Genomic DNA, 14,270 nt, shown 5'->3' with positions numbered 1-14,270 from the left:
AAAAACAGATAAATCCCTGGGACCTGATCAGGTGTACCCTAGAACTCTGTGGGAAGCAAGGGAAGTGTTTGCTGGGCTCCTTGCTGAGATATTCGTATTATCGATAGCCACAGATGAGGTGCTGGAAGACTGGAGTTTGGCAAACATGGTGCCATTAATTTTGAAAAGGTGGTAAGGACAAGCCAGGGAACTATAGACCAGTGAGCCTGACATTGGTGATGGGCAAGTTGTTGAAGGGAATCCTGAGGGAAAGGATGCAATGTATTTGGGAAGACGAGGACTGATTAGGGATAGTCAGCATGGCTTTGTGCATGGGAAATAATGTCTCACAAACTTGACAGAATTCTTTGAAGAAGTAACAAAGAGGATTGATGAGGGCAGAGCGGTGGACGTGATCTATATGGACCTCAGTAAGGCATTCGACAAGGTTCTCCATTGGCAAACTGACTCGCAAGGTTAGATCTCCGGAAATACAGGGAGAGCTAGCCATTTGGCTCAAAGGTAGAAGACAGAGGGTGATGGTGGAGGGTTGTTTTTCAGACTGGAGGCCTGTGATTAGTGGAGTGCCACAAGGATCAATGGTGGGTCCACTACTTTTCACCATTTATATAAATGGTTTGGATGTGAGTGTAAGAGGTCTAGTTAATAAGTTTGCAGATGACACCAAAATTGGAGGTGTAAGTGGGCAGCAAAGAAGGTTACCTCAGATTACAACAGGATCTTGACCAGATTCGCCAATGGGCAGAGAAGTGGCAGATGGAGTTTGTTTTAGATAAATGCGAGGTGCTGCATTTTGGGAAAGCAAATCTTAGCAAGACTTCTCCACTTAATGGTAAGGTCTTAGGGAGTGTTGCTGAACAAAGAGACCTTGGAGTGCATGTTCATAGCTCCTTGAAAGTGGAGTTGCAGGTAGATAGGATAGTGAAGGCCGTGTTTGGTATGCTTTGCTTTATTGGTCAGAGTATTGCGTACAGAAGTTGGGAGGTCATGTGCAACTGTACAGGACATTGATTAGGCCACGTTTGGAATATTGCGTGCAATTCTGGCAGCCTTCCTATCAGAAGAATGTTGTGAAACTTGAAAGGTTTCAGAAAAGATTTACAAGGATGTTGCCAGGGTTGGAGGATTTGAGCTCCAGAAAGAGTTGAATAGGCTGGGGCTGTTTTCCCTGGAGCGTCAGAGGTTGAGGGGGTGACCTTTGTAGAGTCTGTAAAATCATGAGGGGCTTCTATAGGATAAATAGACAAAGTCTTCTCCCTGGGGTGGAGAAGACCTGATCTTGAGGGCATAGGTTTAGGGTGAGAGCGGTAAGATATAAAAAGAGACCCATGGGGCAACTTTTTCATTCAGCGGGTGATGTGTAATGATAGAGCTGCTAGAGGAAGTGGTGGAGGCTAGTACAATTGCAGTATTTAAAAAGCATTTGAATGGGTATATGAATAGGAAGGGTTTAGAGTTGTATGAGCCTAGTGCTGGCAGGTGGGACTAGATTGGGTTGGGATATCTGGTTGGCATGAATGGGTTGGACTGAAGGGTCTGTTTCCATGTTGTACATCTCTCTGGCTCTATGTACTCCTCAAAAATTTGAGAAAAATAACAACAGACAATCTTAAATACTCTAGCAAAAACCAAAGTACTGTATTCCATTCTGCTTATGCATTGTATATGATGTCAAAGCTGATTGAAGGAATTGTTAGTGTGCACAGATATTCAAGGCGGGAGGGAGAATAAAAGTAAAAAACTACAGGCCAATTAACTTGACATTTGCGATGGGAAGATACTGGAAGCTGTTATTAAAGAAGTTATGACAAGACACTGGATAAATTCAAGGCAATCAGGCAGTGTCAATCTGGTTTCGTGAAAGGATAATAATGTTTAACTAATCTGTTGAACTTGAAGTAACATGATAAGGATAAAGGAGAATAGTGGATGTATGTACCAACATTCCAAGAAAACATTGGATAAGGTGCCACATCAAAGGCTGTTGCTCAAAATAAAGGCTGATGGTGTAGAAAGTGGCATATAAGCACAGGTAGAAGATTTGATTAGACCACAAAGCAGAGAGAAGATCTAAATGGGTCTTTTACAACTAGGAAAGAAGTAATGAGTGGTGTGCCACAGGTATTGGTGCTGGGACCTCAACTGTTTGTAATTTCAATAAATGTTTTAGGGTGGATTGTATCGTCCCCAAATTTGTTGATGTCACAAAGGTTAGTCTGCATGTATAGCAAGTGTCAGGGCTGTTCATCCAAACTTCAGTCTGAAACTGGTTAATATAGAGTGTATACCCCACAATCTGGTCCAGGCTTTCTTTTGGAGTGCTTGATGCTGACACTAGATATGTTATTTCTGAATACAAGTATCCATTTCCTTAAAGTGTAAACACAGAACTTTTTATTGTTTAATGGCAAATTAAATGAGCATTCCTTCTATTGCTTAATTTATATTATTAGCTTAGATCACTTTTTTTCCTCTTGTAGCTATGTGCAGACTGGTTATACTTCCCTTAAATTGATCCTGCAGCGATTTGGACCCTTAATGGCAGACAATCTAGTGACACCACCCTCTATTGGGGTTGACATAACACGTGAAGAAAGGTCAGTGACTGCTGCCCGCAATATATTAATGGCATGAGTCTTGACAAATTGAGATTTTTGCTGAAAATGTGTTGCTGGAAAAGCGCAGTAGATCAGGCAGCATCCAAGGAACAGGAAATTCGACGTTTCGGGCATAAGCCCTTCATCAGGAATGGAGGGCTGATGAAGGGCTTATGCCCGAAACGTCGAATTTCCTGTTCCTTGGATGCTGCCTGACCTGCTGCGCTATTCCAGCAGCACATTTTCAGCTCTGATCTCCAGCATCTGCAGACCTCACTTTCTCCTCGAAAATTGAGATTTTTGGCGTGTTAAGAGTTTCTTAGTTTGTACTATTTGTGTTGTAATTCTTCTGCGGAAAATGGGTCAGTCCACTCAGCTAAAACTAACTTAAAATAGGGACTGGGATGCTGGAGATTTGTAACATGAAACAAATTTATGGAGAAACTCAGTTTTGAAGAAGGGTCATTGGACTCAATGTTAACTCGATTTTTTTGTCTCTACAAATGATGCCAGACCTACTGAGTTTTTCCATATTTTGATGTGAACCAGTCCAACTTGTTGGTTCACATTGCTTAGGGAGGGGATCAATAAATGTAGCTTGTTACACCACTCTGACATCCAGGCATAGTCCCACTTCACTGTCTTTTCTCTAAGTGCCTTAATACTTCATGAGTACCATTGATTTTACATAAATTAACCTCTCCGGTGGACTTGGTCTGTTAGATTTCCCCTTCTGTATTTCACTTTCTGCTGACCTTTTTATGTGCAAATATTCCAAAATATGGTATTTACATAATCATCTAGTGTAGAGCCACACAGACTTGGCCACTTTCCATGAATTAGTTACTCAGGATCCACAACATTGGAGTGAAAGAAAGTTACTGTCACTCCCTAGGGACTTTACCACTGCACAAGAGCAGGCTTATAATGTTCCTATCTCTGAGCCATGAGGCCTCGGTTCAAGTCCCACCTGCTGTAGAGATGTGTAATAACATGCCTGAACAGGTTGATTAGAAAATATCTAACCTGATCCTATTGTCCCTTTATTTATTTCTTAAAATATGATCACTTGATGCAGCAATAGTTTGCAGTAGAGAAATCACATTGTCATTAGGAGCAATTCATTTGCATAGGAATGTTTTATATTATTTGCAGTTATTATATTAAAGATAATTGCACAGTTAATTTCCTGTGCCAATTTAATAGGCAACTGGAGAGCAAATGCTGCAATTTGACAAAATTCATTGGGAGATATTTCTACAGTTAATGGCAGGGCAGCACAAATTGCCATCCAGTTTGTGGTGGTTCACAGTCACCTGTTCCTCATCCCTACACCTGGGACCTAATTTAATTTTCAGTAGTTTGCCAGGTTCAAATCTAACTTAAGATAAAGAGTGATTATATAATACTATTTTTTAAATGCTGAAATGTTTCTCATTGAGACTGGGTAAGTATTCAATTGGAATTTCTTCACTAAAGTGGGAGCAGAAGCTAATCTATCAAACAAAGCTGAAAGAACAATAAAATGCTGGAAATACTCAGCAGGTCTGGCAGCATATATGGAAGCAGAAACATTTGATGCTTTGAAATGTGAAATGTTTGTAAGCAAAGGACTTTAGGCAGGTATATGGAGTTAGGCCACAGAACAGACATGGGCGTTATTACTAATATCAACAGGAGGGAGTAAGAAGTTAACTTTGACTCGAAAGCTGGCAAACCTATTTAGCATATCCAGACTTTAAGAGAAGGGGAAAGTTGAATGAAACTGAAAAATTGTTTAATTTTTGTGCTCCTTTGACTTTTTGTCTTCCTTTCTCAGGCACCAGAAATGTAAGCTGTGTTATAAGCAGTTAAAAAACTTGCTCCCAATTCTTCAAAGTAAAGCAGGACTGCCTGGCCGTCAAGGCAGTGCTTTTCGTGAACTGCAGCTTCTGATGGCAGCTTTTGAATGACCAGGTTCTTCATTGACTTATTATTGAGCTGTTGCTCTTGGGATTGTTTTTCTGATGAATTGACATCCTATTGCAGATGCTGCCAACAAAAGAGCCGAAGTCCAAGTTGTCTGCAAATGGATTTTATTTAAGTTTACTGAAGTTTAGAATTTTGAACATGAGTCAGCCAAGGTGCAGCTTGAGCGTTTTTGTTGTAATGCTGCAGGGATTAGTTCCTCTCTCAGTATTTATGACAGAAGAGCAAAGGAAACGGATGATTCCTTCGATTACCTGCCAGTTAATCAACAGTGTAATGTCAGGAATAGAGATTTGAATGACACATTTTGCCTGGTTAACTTGTTATAGGTATCTTTGTTTTCCATTTATACATAGATTGGATTTCACTTCAACCTCATTGACCCTACTTTCAGTATTTCATAGGCAGTACTGACTACTGTGAAGCCAGTAGCTCTGATGCAATCCATAGCAAAATATCAGCAGTAACCTGGTTCCTGGGTGACTACGTGTGCCTTTTGGTTTAAATATAAATCAGAATATATTGGATCTTCACCTTGAGCTTGTAGCAAGTGTGAAGCAGGATCTACCATTAAGACTTTTTTGTTCTTTTTGATGCAGTAGACTTCTATGTAACATCTCATCTTGCATTTAAGTTACTTCATAAATGCTGTGAACTATTTATTGTACTAGTTCAGCAGGTTGAAATTACCAGTCACCTGGTCTTATCTGGAAATTGTAAAACAGTTACTTATTCTTGCTGTTTGCAGATTGCTCATTTTACCTCTTTCTTCTGCACTGGTGATCAATACTAGTAGTAGATCCCTTTTTAATTTTTCTCTTTGGTGGAAATATTTTCCTTTAATTTTAAAAAACAATCCCCCCCCCCCTCTAACCAACCATGCCTGATTTGTTTTAACCAAAATTTGGCCCCCAGAACTGGTTTAGAGAAAAGCCTGCCTTCTGTGGTCACCTCAAAGTATGCGGTGAAATCTTTGGAGGTGGGGAGTGCAGATTGAACAGACATATGGCAACAGGTTACTTTAGTAATCTGCTTGTATGTGTGCAACTCTATTTGAGAATATGCCTTCCGGATAGCCAATTACGCACCTGTTGTTATTGGTACTTTTTTGGAAGTGCAATGTGAGAACAATATTGCACATTCCATGTCAATTGAGCATCATTATTTGACAAAGTTCTGTTTAAAGTTCAAGGTGTGCTTCAGTGTCCATACTATGTATAGAATAAAACAGCATCTATGTATGTTTTTTAAAAAACTTCAATAATAAAGTGATTTGAAAGGCTCAAATAGCATATTTGCTTCCTTGTTTCTCTTGATCCAGAAAGTATACTTAAATTTCTCCCAATTCACATACCAAACTATTTACCTAAAGCACAAACCACAGTAGTGGAAAGGGCAGCATCTACTTTAGAAAGTTTGATCTTGGTTAAAATTATTTAATCTATTGTAGTATTTTTTAAAATGTTTATTTGAAATTCAAGAGGCAGGTAACATGTTGGAAAGGTTTGACATTACATTTGAGCAATGCTCAGATTCTCAATACTGTAAGGACCAAAAAGGCCCAAAAACATCAACCTGAGCATAATGAACATTCATTTCTGAAAGACCGATTCGCCTGAATAATGCCAGTGCTGGAACATTTCTCTACAAGCTTCCCTAGGGTACTAGGGGAAATACCCTGCTCATTCCCATCCAAATACAAATATCTCATAGCAACATTGAAGACACTAAACTGTAAAACAAGACAGTACATGCTAAGCATAACCAAAACAAGCTGCCTTAGACAGCAAAACTTTTCCATCTGGAAATTGCATGTTGAAACAACTATATACATTAAATTTAAAAACACTCTGAACTTCAGAGACAAGTTCATTATTAACAGATTGACTTTACATCAAGACAAGTACTCTTATAGCAGTTCTTGGGTAAGATTTAGGATCTTACACCAATTTTTAACATCCAAAAATGGGATGTAAAGAATATGGCTTTGGCAGAAGCGAAATCAGGTCTGGTATCCTCAGATTGCAACACTGATTTATGAAGTTTGTGGCTTAGGATCCAAATGAGAGCATCCTTTGTGAAACAGTAAAGCAGCTTTTGAAAACAAGTTATGAAAAAGTACTTCAGGTTTCAGCCTTTTGTTCATTAATTAAATAAAACCTACTGAGGGAGAGACTAGATTTACAAAAGGTTATACTAACTCTGCTTAAACAAGCTGGAGTAAGACCAATGGGAAAGATTAAATTTCCAAAGATTTGAATTGTTACTTTAAGATTCATTCTCTTACAACTATCCATTCATCTCCCCAGCCCTCTTGAGAATGGGGAACCTTGAATTAATCTCCGGTTCTTCGGCCTAGTCATCCTCTACAGGTTAATCTCGGTGTAGCACAGTGAGTTGGAACACTTAAGGAAATCCTGAACTATTACTTTCCAGAGCCAGTGATGCAAACCACCTGCATGTGGCACTGAATGGAGGAAAGGCACCAATGTTTTTAAACAGTGGCAAGAGTTAGTGCTTGGGGGGGATGGCATTCCTAACAGTCTCCCCAATTCTTCTACACAATCAATGTGCTCAACACTCAGCGTGGCCTCAAAATTGTATGTATAATGCACAGGCTAGACCCACAAATGACAGCAAGCTGCCAAGATTTGAAATACAAAGATTAATGGCAGTGAACAGACTTAAATGAAAAGGGCAATGTATCGGAACTGAAACTCATTGAACATCAACCTTTGTATAACAAATGATAGGTTTAAAAAAAGTAGACAATATAAAAATCTGTTTATACATATATAAAAAATAAGTAATGAGCTCTTCTGTGTCAACTTTTTAAAACAGGCTGTATATAAATGTACAGACATTGGCCTTAAATCTATGACTAGATGGTGTTGAAGTGCTCAGCTTTGGGACAGGCAACCACTTCCTGGCTTTCCACTACTCCAGCAACCTCAGAGTGCAGGCAATGCAGCCGGTCGATGGTTTACTTCACCTAAAGGGAAATGTGCTTAGATTAGCTGAATTACATCCAATAGATTGAATGTCAAGCTTTAAATTGATCAAAGGAATTTAAAAATTAAACAAAGCTTAGCAATAAGGTTTTAGTAGACATTTAATACAAATACTCAATACCCTAAATGAAGGAGTACTATCTAGGCTTTGCACAAGAGACAAAAACACTCAGGAACTCTTGGGTTCTTTTTTCCTTCTGGTGCAGATCCCAGAAACAAAATATGTTGTCAGCAAGGAGAAATTGATTTACCAACACAATATTGGAACTGATTGCTGTCTGCAGGAAACTAAAATGAACCTTGGATAATATAGGATGGGGGTGCAATAAAGGTGCTGTGCTACACAGAGAGGATCCCAACCAAATGTAGAAGGAACACTTAGCCATCCATAGCTTCCTTGAGAAAAGTTCTAGTGAACTTTCTTGAACCACTGCAGTTCATGTAGTTTAATGGCACTGTTCACTAGAGAATCCTAGAGTTTTGGCTCCAATATCAGTGAGTCTTGTGGTAGGGGGAGGTAGTGACAGTCACATATGGGAAGGGTTTGTACAGACAAAGTCTTCCCGCTTCCACCTCCTTAGAACAATAATGGAGAATCAACAGCTAGGTAAAGACAGAGCAAGTACATTTCTACTACTTGCTCTTTGCCATTGGATATTTATCAAATCTGTTTCACAGCAAGTATGTATTAAAGTGAAAGGAAAATAAGAATAGGTCAAGCCCATTTGTTGGGAGAGGAGATGATACAACAAAACATTTATCTCATAGAACAGAGGTTTAGTACCAAAATGCAGCTTGCTCCAAGGCTGTTTCTTCCCCTTCCTCAAATTGATCTCATAATATCAATGAATCAGCCAATACTTATGCATAGGACTCCTACCTTCCCTCCCCCAAGTCAAGATTACAGATCATTATCTGTATAGGAGCACATGGATCTACTTCACAATGTGATCCATACTAAGATCAAGTGGGCCTCTCTGATAAGCAAAGGCTAGGTTGCATGATTTATAAGATAGATAACTTGGGAGGGAAGTAGACAATTCAGCTCCTAGTTTTAAATATGATTGTGGCTGATCTCATTGGCACCTCAATTCCATTTTCCATAGCCTATTCTCCATAACCTATCACTGATGAAAAATCTGTCCATTTCCTATAATTTATTCAATCTCCTGTCCACTGCACTCTGCATAGTGAATAGTGGGGTAGTGAATTTCCATATAAGTGGAGGCATACTCATTCAAATTTTAAATAATTTCAAGATCATTAAAAAGCTATTGTAATGTAAATTTACATTCATACTTGTCAGACAATTGAACAGATGGAACAGATAGACTGCTAACATTACTAATTCCACTCACGTGTGATGGTTTTTCTTGTCCCAAGATGGTGGTGAAGAGAAAAAAAATTCCCTATTCAAAACAGAATAAGTCAAAAAATCTATTCCAATCCTATGTTTTGTGAAAATGACATAAGAATAGATATAGTGTGTCAGAAGACCTGGTAGGTTTCTGCAAATCCACAATTGGCTGACTGAGATTATCCCAAGTGTGTGGGAGGTATATTTGAGAATTAGATCCTGGAAATGGTTACGTTGGTAGCTGGTCTGGTCAGCAGCATAGCGTTTTGTACTGACATATCACTGAGGCAATGCTCCATGTAGATTGAAACCTGATCACCATTTTATCCAATACATGTATTCCATGTTGTCTATTATAATGGTTTAGACAAGTTGCACCCGTTTCCATACCTGATGCCATTAGTCGTCTTTTCCCTGCTGTAGTTTTTCCCACTACGCTCCCTCCCGAATGGCTGAGATTGAGCCGTCCTTGTTGGGCAGCTGTAGACGGGGACTCTGACTGTGATGAAAAATACACACAGTCAGATTGAGGTATTCTATTTCCCACATGAAACATACTTTCAAGGCAATCACTAGCAACCAGCTTCCTGTGCTGCTCCAGTATACTAAGCATCACTGGCGGTATTAGTATACTGCATGTCACACTGTTAATATTTCGTTTGAAACTGAATAGATTCAACTGATAAATAAATAAATAGTTGATTCCTGATCTAATGCCTTAAGAAATCTCAGTGTTGCAGACCTTACCTTGACCTCCCATTTTCATGCAGGAAGCAGACTATATCTTGGAAGACCAACAACGGAATTATCACATTTAGTACAAATCTGAGATTCAGATACTACAGGCATATTACAGGGTGGAAAAGGAAACTTTAAAAAAATAAATTAATTGAAGTTTGCCGTATCTATAGGAATAAGAACATGTAAAAATATACCAAAACGCTGTTGAGGGAAAATGCAACAGAAGCAAATTAATTAAAAATCTGTACTACAATTACAAGTGAAGAATAGTTTTTTTATTTATGCCAATTCAGATTCAGCATATTAATGCAAATCAAAAATTCTGTTGGGGGTTGAAATTTCACTTCCAGGACAGTTAGGAATGGGTGATAATTGTTGGCCTAGCTAGTGACACCCTATGTCTCATGAACAAGTAAAAAAACTCATTTAGTGGACTGTACTGAGGAAGATAAAGTGAGTGACATGTGCTGGAGTGAGTTCAAGAGAAATCCAGGAATTTTAGCAGGCTTGATTTTGAAGGTGTCTAACCAAAGAAGTGTGATCTCAGAATGATGAGCCACACAGATCAGTAAAAGGTCTTGATCCAACTGCAGATGATACCTGTCTAGTGTGTTTATTGAGACACAAAGCAAACATCAAGCCATCGGAATTAGTGAAAATAACAACTTGCTCACTGGCATCCAGGGTTGAATTAGAAGAACAGGCTGGAGAATTGAGAGTTTAACTTTCTAGAAAGGAAGCATAACGTTCCTTCTCTTTCAATCTTGTGACCACTTTCTGCAGCCTCTCAGGGTGTAAACACACCATGCCCAGAGAACGAAAGTTGGTGAAATGTTCATTACCTCATAGTCTTGGCGACTGGAATAGTCCTGCTTTTCGGCCCTTCGTACCATGGTCCCCAGTTCCACTGAGCGCACTCGCTGTGCAAACTTGAGAGAGCAAACAGTCTCATTAACATTCTTCTCCATTGGAGATACCTGCAGAAATAAGGAAAGGATAGAAAAAAACATTTTCGTATATAAAGTCCACGTAAACAATCATCAACTCCCAATGACTCCATTACTTTTTTTGACTCTTAGTTCTGTTGGCATGTCTCTCATCTAAGACTGAAAATCATCCATGCAAACTCCAAAGTAATACAATGCAGGCCGACACTCTAGAGTAGCACTGAGTGAATTCTGTTATTGGAACAGTCATCCTTTGGATGAGACCCTAAATAAGTTTTAGACAAACATTTTTAAAAATCCACTGCTCCGAAGAAAAAGAAATTCTCCTGGTTTCTGGGACAATTCGTCCTCAAATCAAAACTGGCATGATGATATAAACCGGTCATTCATTTAAATGCTGATTACAAGATATTGCAGTGACCACAACTGCTCAGAAACAGTCCTTGTCCAAATGCAGTAAGACCTGGACAGTATCCAGATTTGGGCTGACAAGTGAAATCATGCTCCACATCATTTCCATTAACAAAGAATCTAATCATCACTCCTTGAAATTCAATGGCGTTACCATCACTGAATCCCACAATTATCAATATTCTGGGGTTACCATTGATCAGAGTCGAGAGTGTGTTGCTGGAAAAGCACAGGTCAGGGGACATCCAAGGAGCAGAAGAATCGATGTTTGGGGCATAAGCCCTTCATCAGGCTTCATTCCTGATGAAGGGCTTATGCCTGAAATGTCGATTCTCCTTCTCCTGTGATGCTGCCTGACCTGCTGCGCTTTTCCAGCAACACACTCTCGACTTTGATCTCCAGCATTTGCAGTCCTCATTTTTTTCCTACCATTGACCGGATACTGGACGGGTCTAGCCCTTATGCATATTATATAAGACAGCAAGTCAGAGACTAGGAATCCTACAGTGAATGACTTACCTCCTGACTCCATAAAACCCTGTCTGGCAATCTACAAGGCACAAGTCAGGAGTGGGAATGGAATATCCCCTAGTTGCATGGATGAGTGCAGCACCAACACATGAAGTTTGACATGATCCATGACAAAGCAACACACATTATTGATATCACATCCACAAACATTCACTCCCTCCACCACCTGATGCTCAGTAGCAGCTAGGACAAGAACAGCAGATACATGGAAGAAAAAAAACCCACCATCAACAAGTTCCCCATCAAGCCATGCACCATCTTAACGTATTGCAATGGTTCCAGGGAGCTCGGTAGGAAGTCCGCATACAATGAATGAATTTAAAAAATCCAACATAACAGTAATGCACAACATGATCCCTTGCAAGGTACCCAGAAATATTTCTAGCAGTCACGTTAAGGAAAGCTCTTGCTCTTTTTGTGAAAATGCTGCCATATTTCTGAATATACAACCCGTATTTCTGACTCTGAATTGTATCAGGATACTTCGGTCTGGTACTGCTTCGTTAATATGGGTTGTGGGTACAGGACTAACCAGTATCAACTGATTGGAGTATGGTTATGGTTCTGTTCACATCACGTTAATGTTGTTCAGCCCACAGCCTGTTTATTATGTAACATCATGGATCATTCCACTACATCACATCAGTTTTCCCCAAGGGAAGTGTGTAAAGGTACAAAAACAAACAAAAAAGTCAACAATAGCTAAATCATCCGCCAACAGAACAATGCTAGCTTTTCAACTGTAGGTTTACCTTTGAGTTTAGCTCATATTCCTTCCAAGTATAATCAATGCAGACAATGAGTCTCTTGCTCTCTCAATTCACATAGCATCATTCTTCTCATCAATCCCCAAAATGCAAGAAACCTACCCTGTACCCCCCCCACCCCAACCATCTGATGCACAGGGATATATCTCCCCAGTTGGAATGTCAGTAAGTCCACACCAGAGAAAACCTTTGATTGAGTGAAGCAGAAAGGAATCTCACCTGGACCATCATGAGAGTTTTGCTGTCCCCACTGAGGGAGTCTTGCAGCAGGTAAGTCAATTTGGAATTACGGAAAGGAATATATGGTTGTTTGGAGCGCAGTGCACAGATGACATCACCAAGGGCCAACAAAGACTTGTTAATATTCTGGGCTTCTCTCAGCCGGGGCCCCTCTGCACCAGATTTACCAACACGCTCAGACCCAGCCAAGTCCACAAGGTTTAATTTACCTGAAAGAAGGCAAAGTAGTGTGCTTTGAGATAATGAAGACAACTTAAATCACAACACCAAATAAGAGGACGGATCAGTTAGTGGCCCAAATTTAAATTATGTCAGACTATAATTTTATTAACAGATGCTCACCCCTCTTGTGATTGGCACTCCATGCGTCATTTTAAATATTTGCTCCCTCCATCACTGGTGCATAGTGCACCACTTTGTAAGACACACTGCAGCAAGATGCCAAAGGTTCGGTCAACAGCACTTCTAAACTTGTGATTTCTACCACTCAAAAATAAAACCAGCAGATGCCTGGAAATGCCACCTTTCCAAGTTCCCCTCCAAGCCACAGATTATCCTGGCTTGGAACTATACTGCCATTCCTTCACTGCTAGGACAAAATCCTGGAATCCCCATTAACGCGAGTGTGGATGGATCATGGAGTGCAGCAGTTCAGGAAGGGAACTCACTAGCACCAAGGCAAATTTGGGGTGGGCAATAACAAATGAGCTTGAGTAATACATATATCCTGCAAAATAAAAAAAAATGTTCTGTTGACTATACCTTATCAAGCTCCCACAGTTTTGCTGTTAGATTACTATAAGGTTATTATTTAAAATGATGTGCAAAAGAAACATGTGTGGAGTGAGGAATAAGTTTTTATACAGCAGTACGTTAAAGTATAGAATGAACTGCCAGGATATGCGGTGGCAGCAAGTTCAATTAAGACTTCAAGAGAGCATTAGATGATTATTTGGATGGGATAACATGTAAGAGTTTGGCGAAATAGCAGGAAATTGGCACTAGGTACTCGTAGTATCATAGAAGCAGCATAAAATCCCTAGGGTGGAAACAGATCACTAGGTCCAACACGTCCATACCGACCCTCCGAAGAGTAACCCACCCAGACCCATTCCCTTACATTTACCCCTGGCGAATGCACCTAACCTACACATCCCTGAACACTAGGGGCAATTTTAGCAAGGCCAGTACACCTAATCTGCACATCTTTTTTGGATTATGGAAGGAAATCCACGCAGACATAGGGAGAATGTGCAAACTCCACACATACAGTCGTCCGAGGCTGGAATTGAACTTGGGTCCCTGGTGCTTTGAGGCAGCAGTGTTAACCACTGAGCAGTGATGCTCATTTAACCAGCCACTGTCGACATGAACGGCCTCCTGCTCCATTACGCTTCTGGTGATTAAAGCATTACACTATTACATTACATCCCCAACCAAGCTATAAAGCATGGTCTTTCCATTTCACGTGGACCATTGATAGAATTAGTGAGCAGCTCTCATTAACAAGTAATTACCAAGATGGTAGAAAGCAGATTGAGCTAGTTCTTATTTATCCTCATCTTTCAACTCCTCAGTTGGTCATATCGATAATTCATTTTTCTTTCCATTTAAAAGTATGTCTAAAATGTGAGCAATACATTTTGGAGTTCTAACCGCTCAAGACATACTGACAAAGAAAATTAAGCAGATCAAAGGTA

General features: G+C 39.9%; 2 protein-coding genes across 7 annotated transcripts in view; one reads left to right on the top strand and one right to left on the bottom strand.

The window, feature by feature from the left end:
* Nucleotides 1-5,791, top strand: part of katnb1 (katanin p80 (WD repeat containing) subunit B 1) — a 78,933-nt gene extending 73,142 nt beyond the window's left edge. The window contains exons 18-19 of one of the 2 annotated variants that reach the window (XM_060838232.1): nt 2,481-2,597; nt 4,417-5,791. In XM_060838232.1, coding sequence (XP_060694215.1) covers nt 2,481-2,597; nt 4,417-4,549 — 250 coding nt within the window. In that variant the 3' untranslated portion in view covers nt 4,550-5,791. The remainder of the gene's footprint in view (nt 1-2,480; nt 2,598-4,416) is intronic. The other variant, XM_060838233.1, reaches the window with a different exon arrangement.
* Nucleotides 5,792-5,936: 145 nt separating this feature from the next.
* kifc3 (kinesin family member C3) overlaps nt 5,937-14,270 on the bottom strand; it is a 58,321-nt gene continuing 49,987 nt past the window's right edge. For 3 of the 5 annotated variants that reach the window (XM_060838226.1, XM_060838227.1, XM_060838228.1), the window contains 4 exons: nt 12,550-12,779; nt 10,517-10,651; nt 9,324-9,432; nt 5,938-7,557 (listed from right to left, as the gene is read on the bottom strand). In XM_060838226.1, the coding sequence (XP_060694209.1) occupies nt 7,517-7,557; nt 9,324-9,432; nt 10,517-10,651; nt 12,550-12,779 (515 nt within the window). In that variant the 3' untranslated portion in view covers nt 5,938-7,516. Of the gene's footprint in view, nt 7,558-9,323; nt 9,433-10,516; nt 10,652-12,549; nt 12,780-14,270 lie in introns of all 5 variants that reach the window. The other 2 variants (XM_060838231.1, XM_060838230.1) reach the window with 2 other exon arrangements.

The sequence above is a fragment of the Hemiscyllium ocellatum genome, chromosome 17 (assembly GCF_020745735.1).
Source record: "Hemiscyllium ocellatum isolate sHemOce1 chromosome 17, sHemOce1.pat.X.cur, whole genome shotgun sequence".
Lineage (NCBI taxonomy): Eukaryota > Metazoa > Chordata > Chondrichthyes > Orectolobiformes > Hemiscylliidae > Hemiscyllium > Hemiscyllium ocellatum.
Note: the sequence above shows the minus strand (reverse complement) of the source record. Positions and strands in the feature narration are given on the sequence as shown.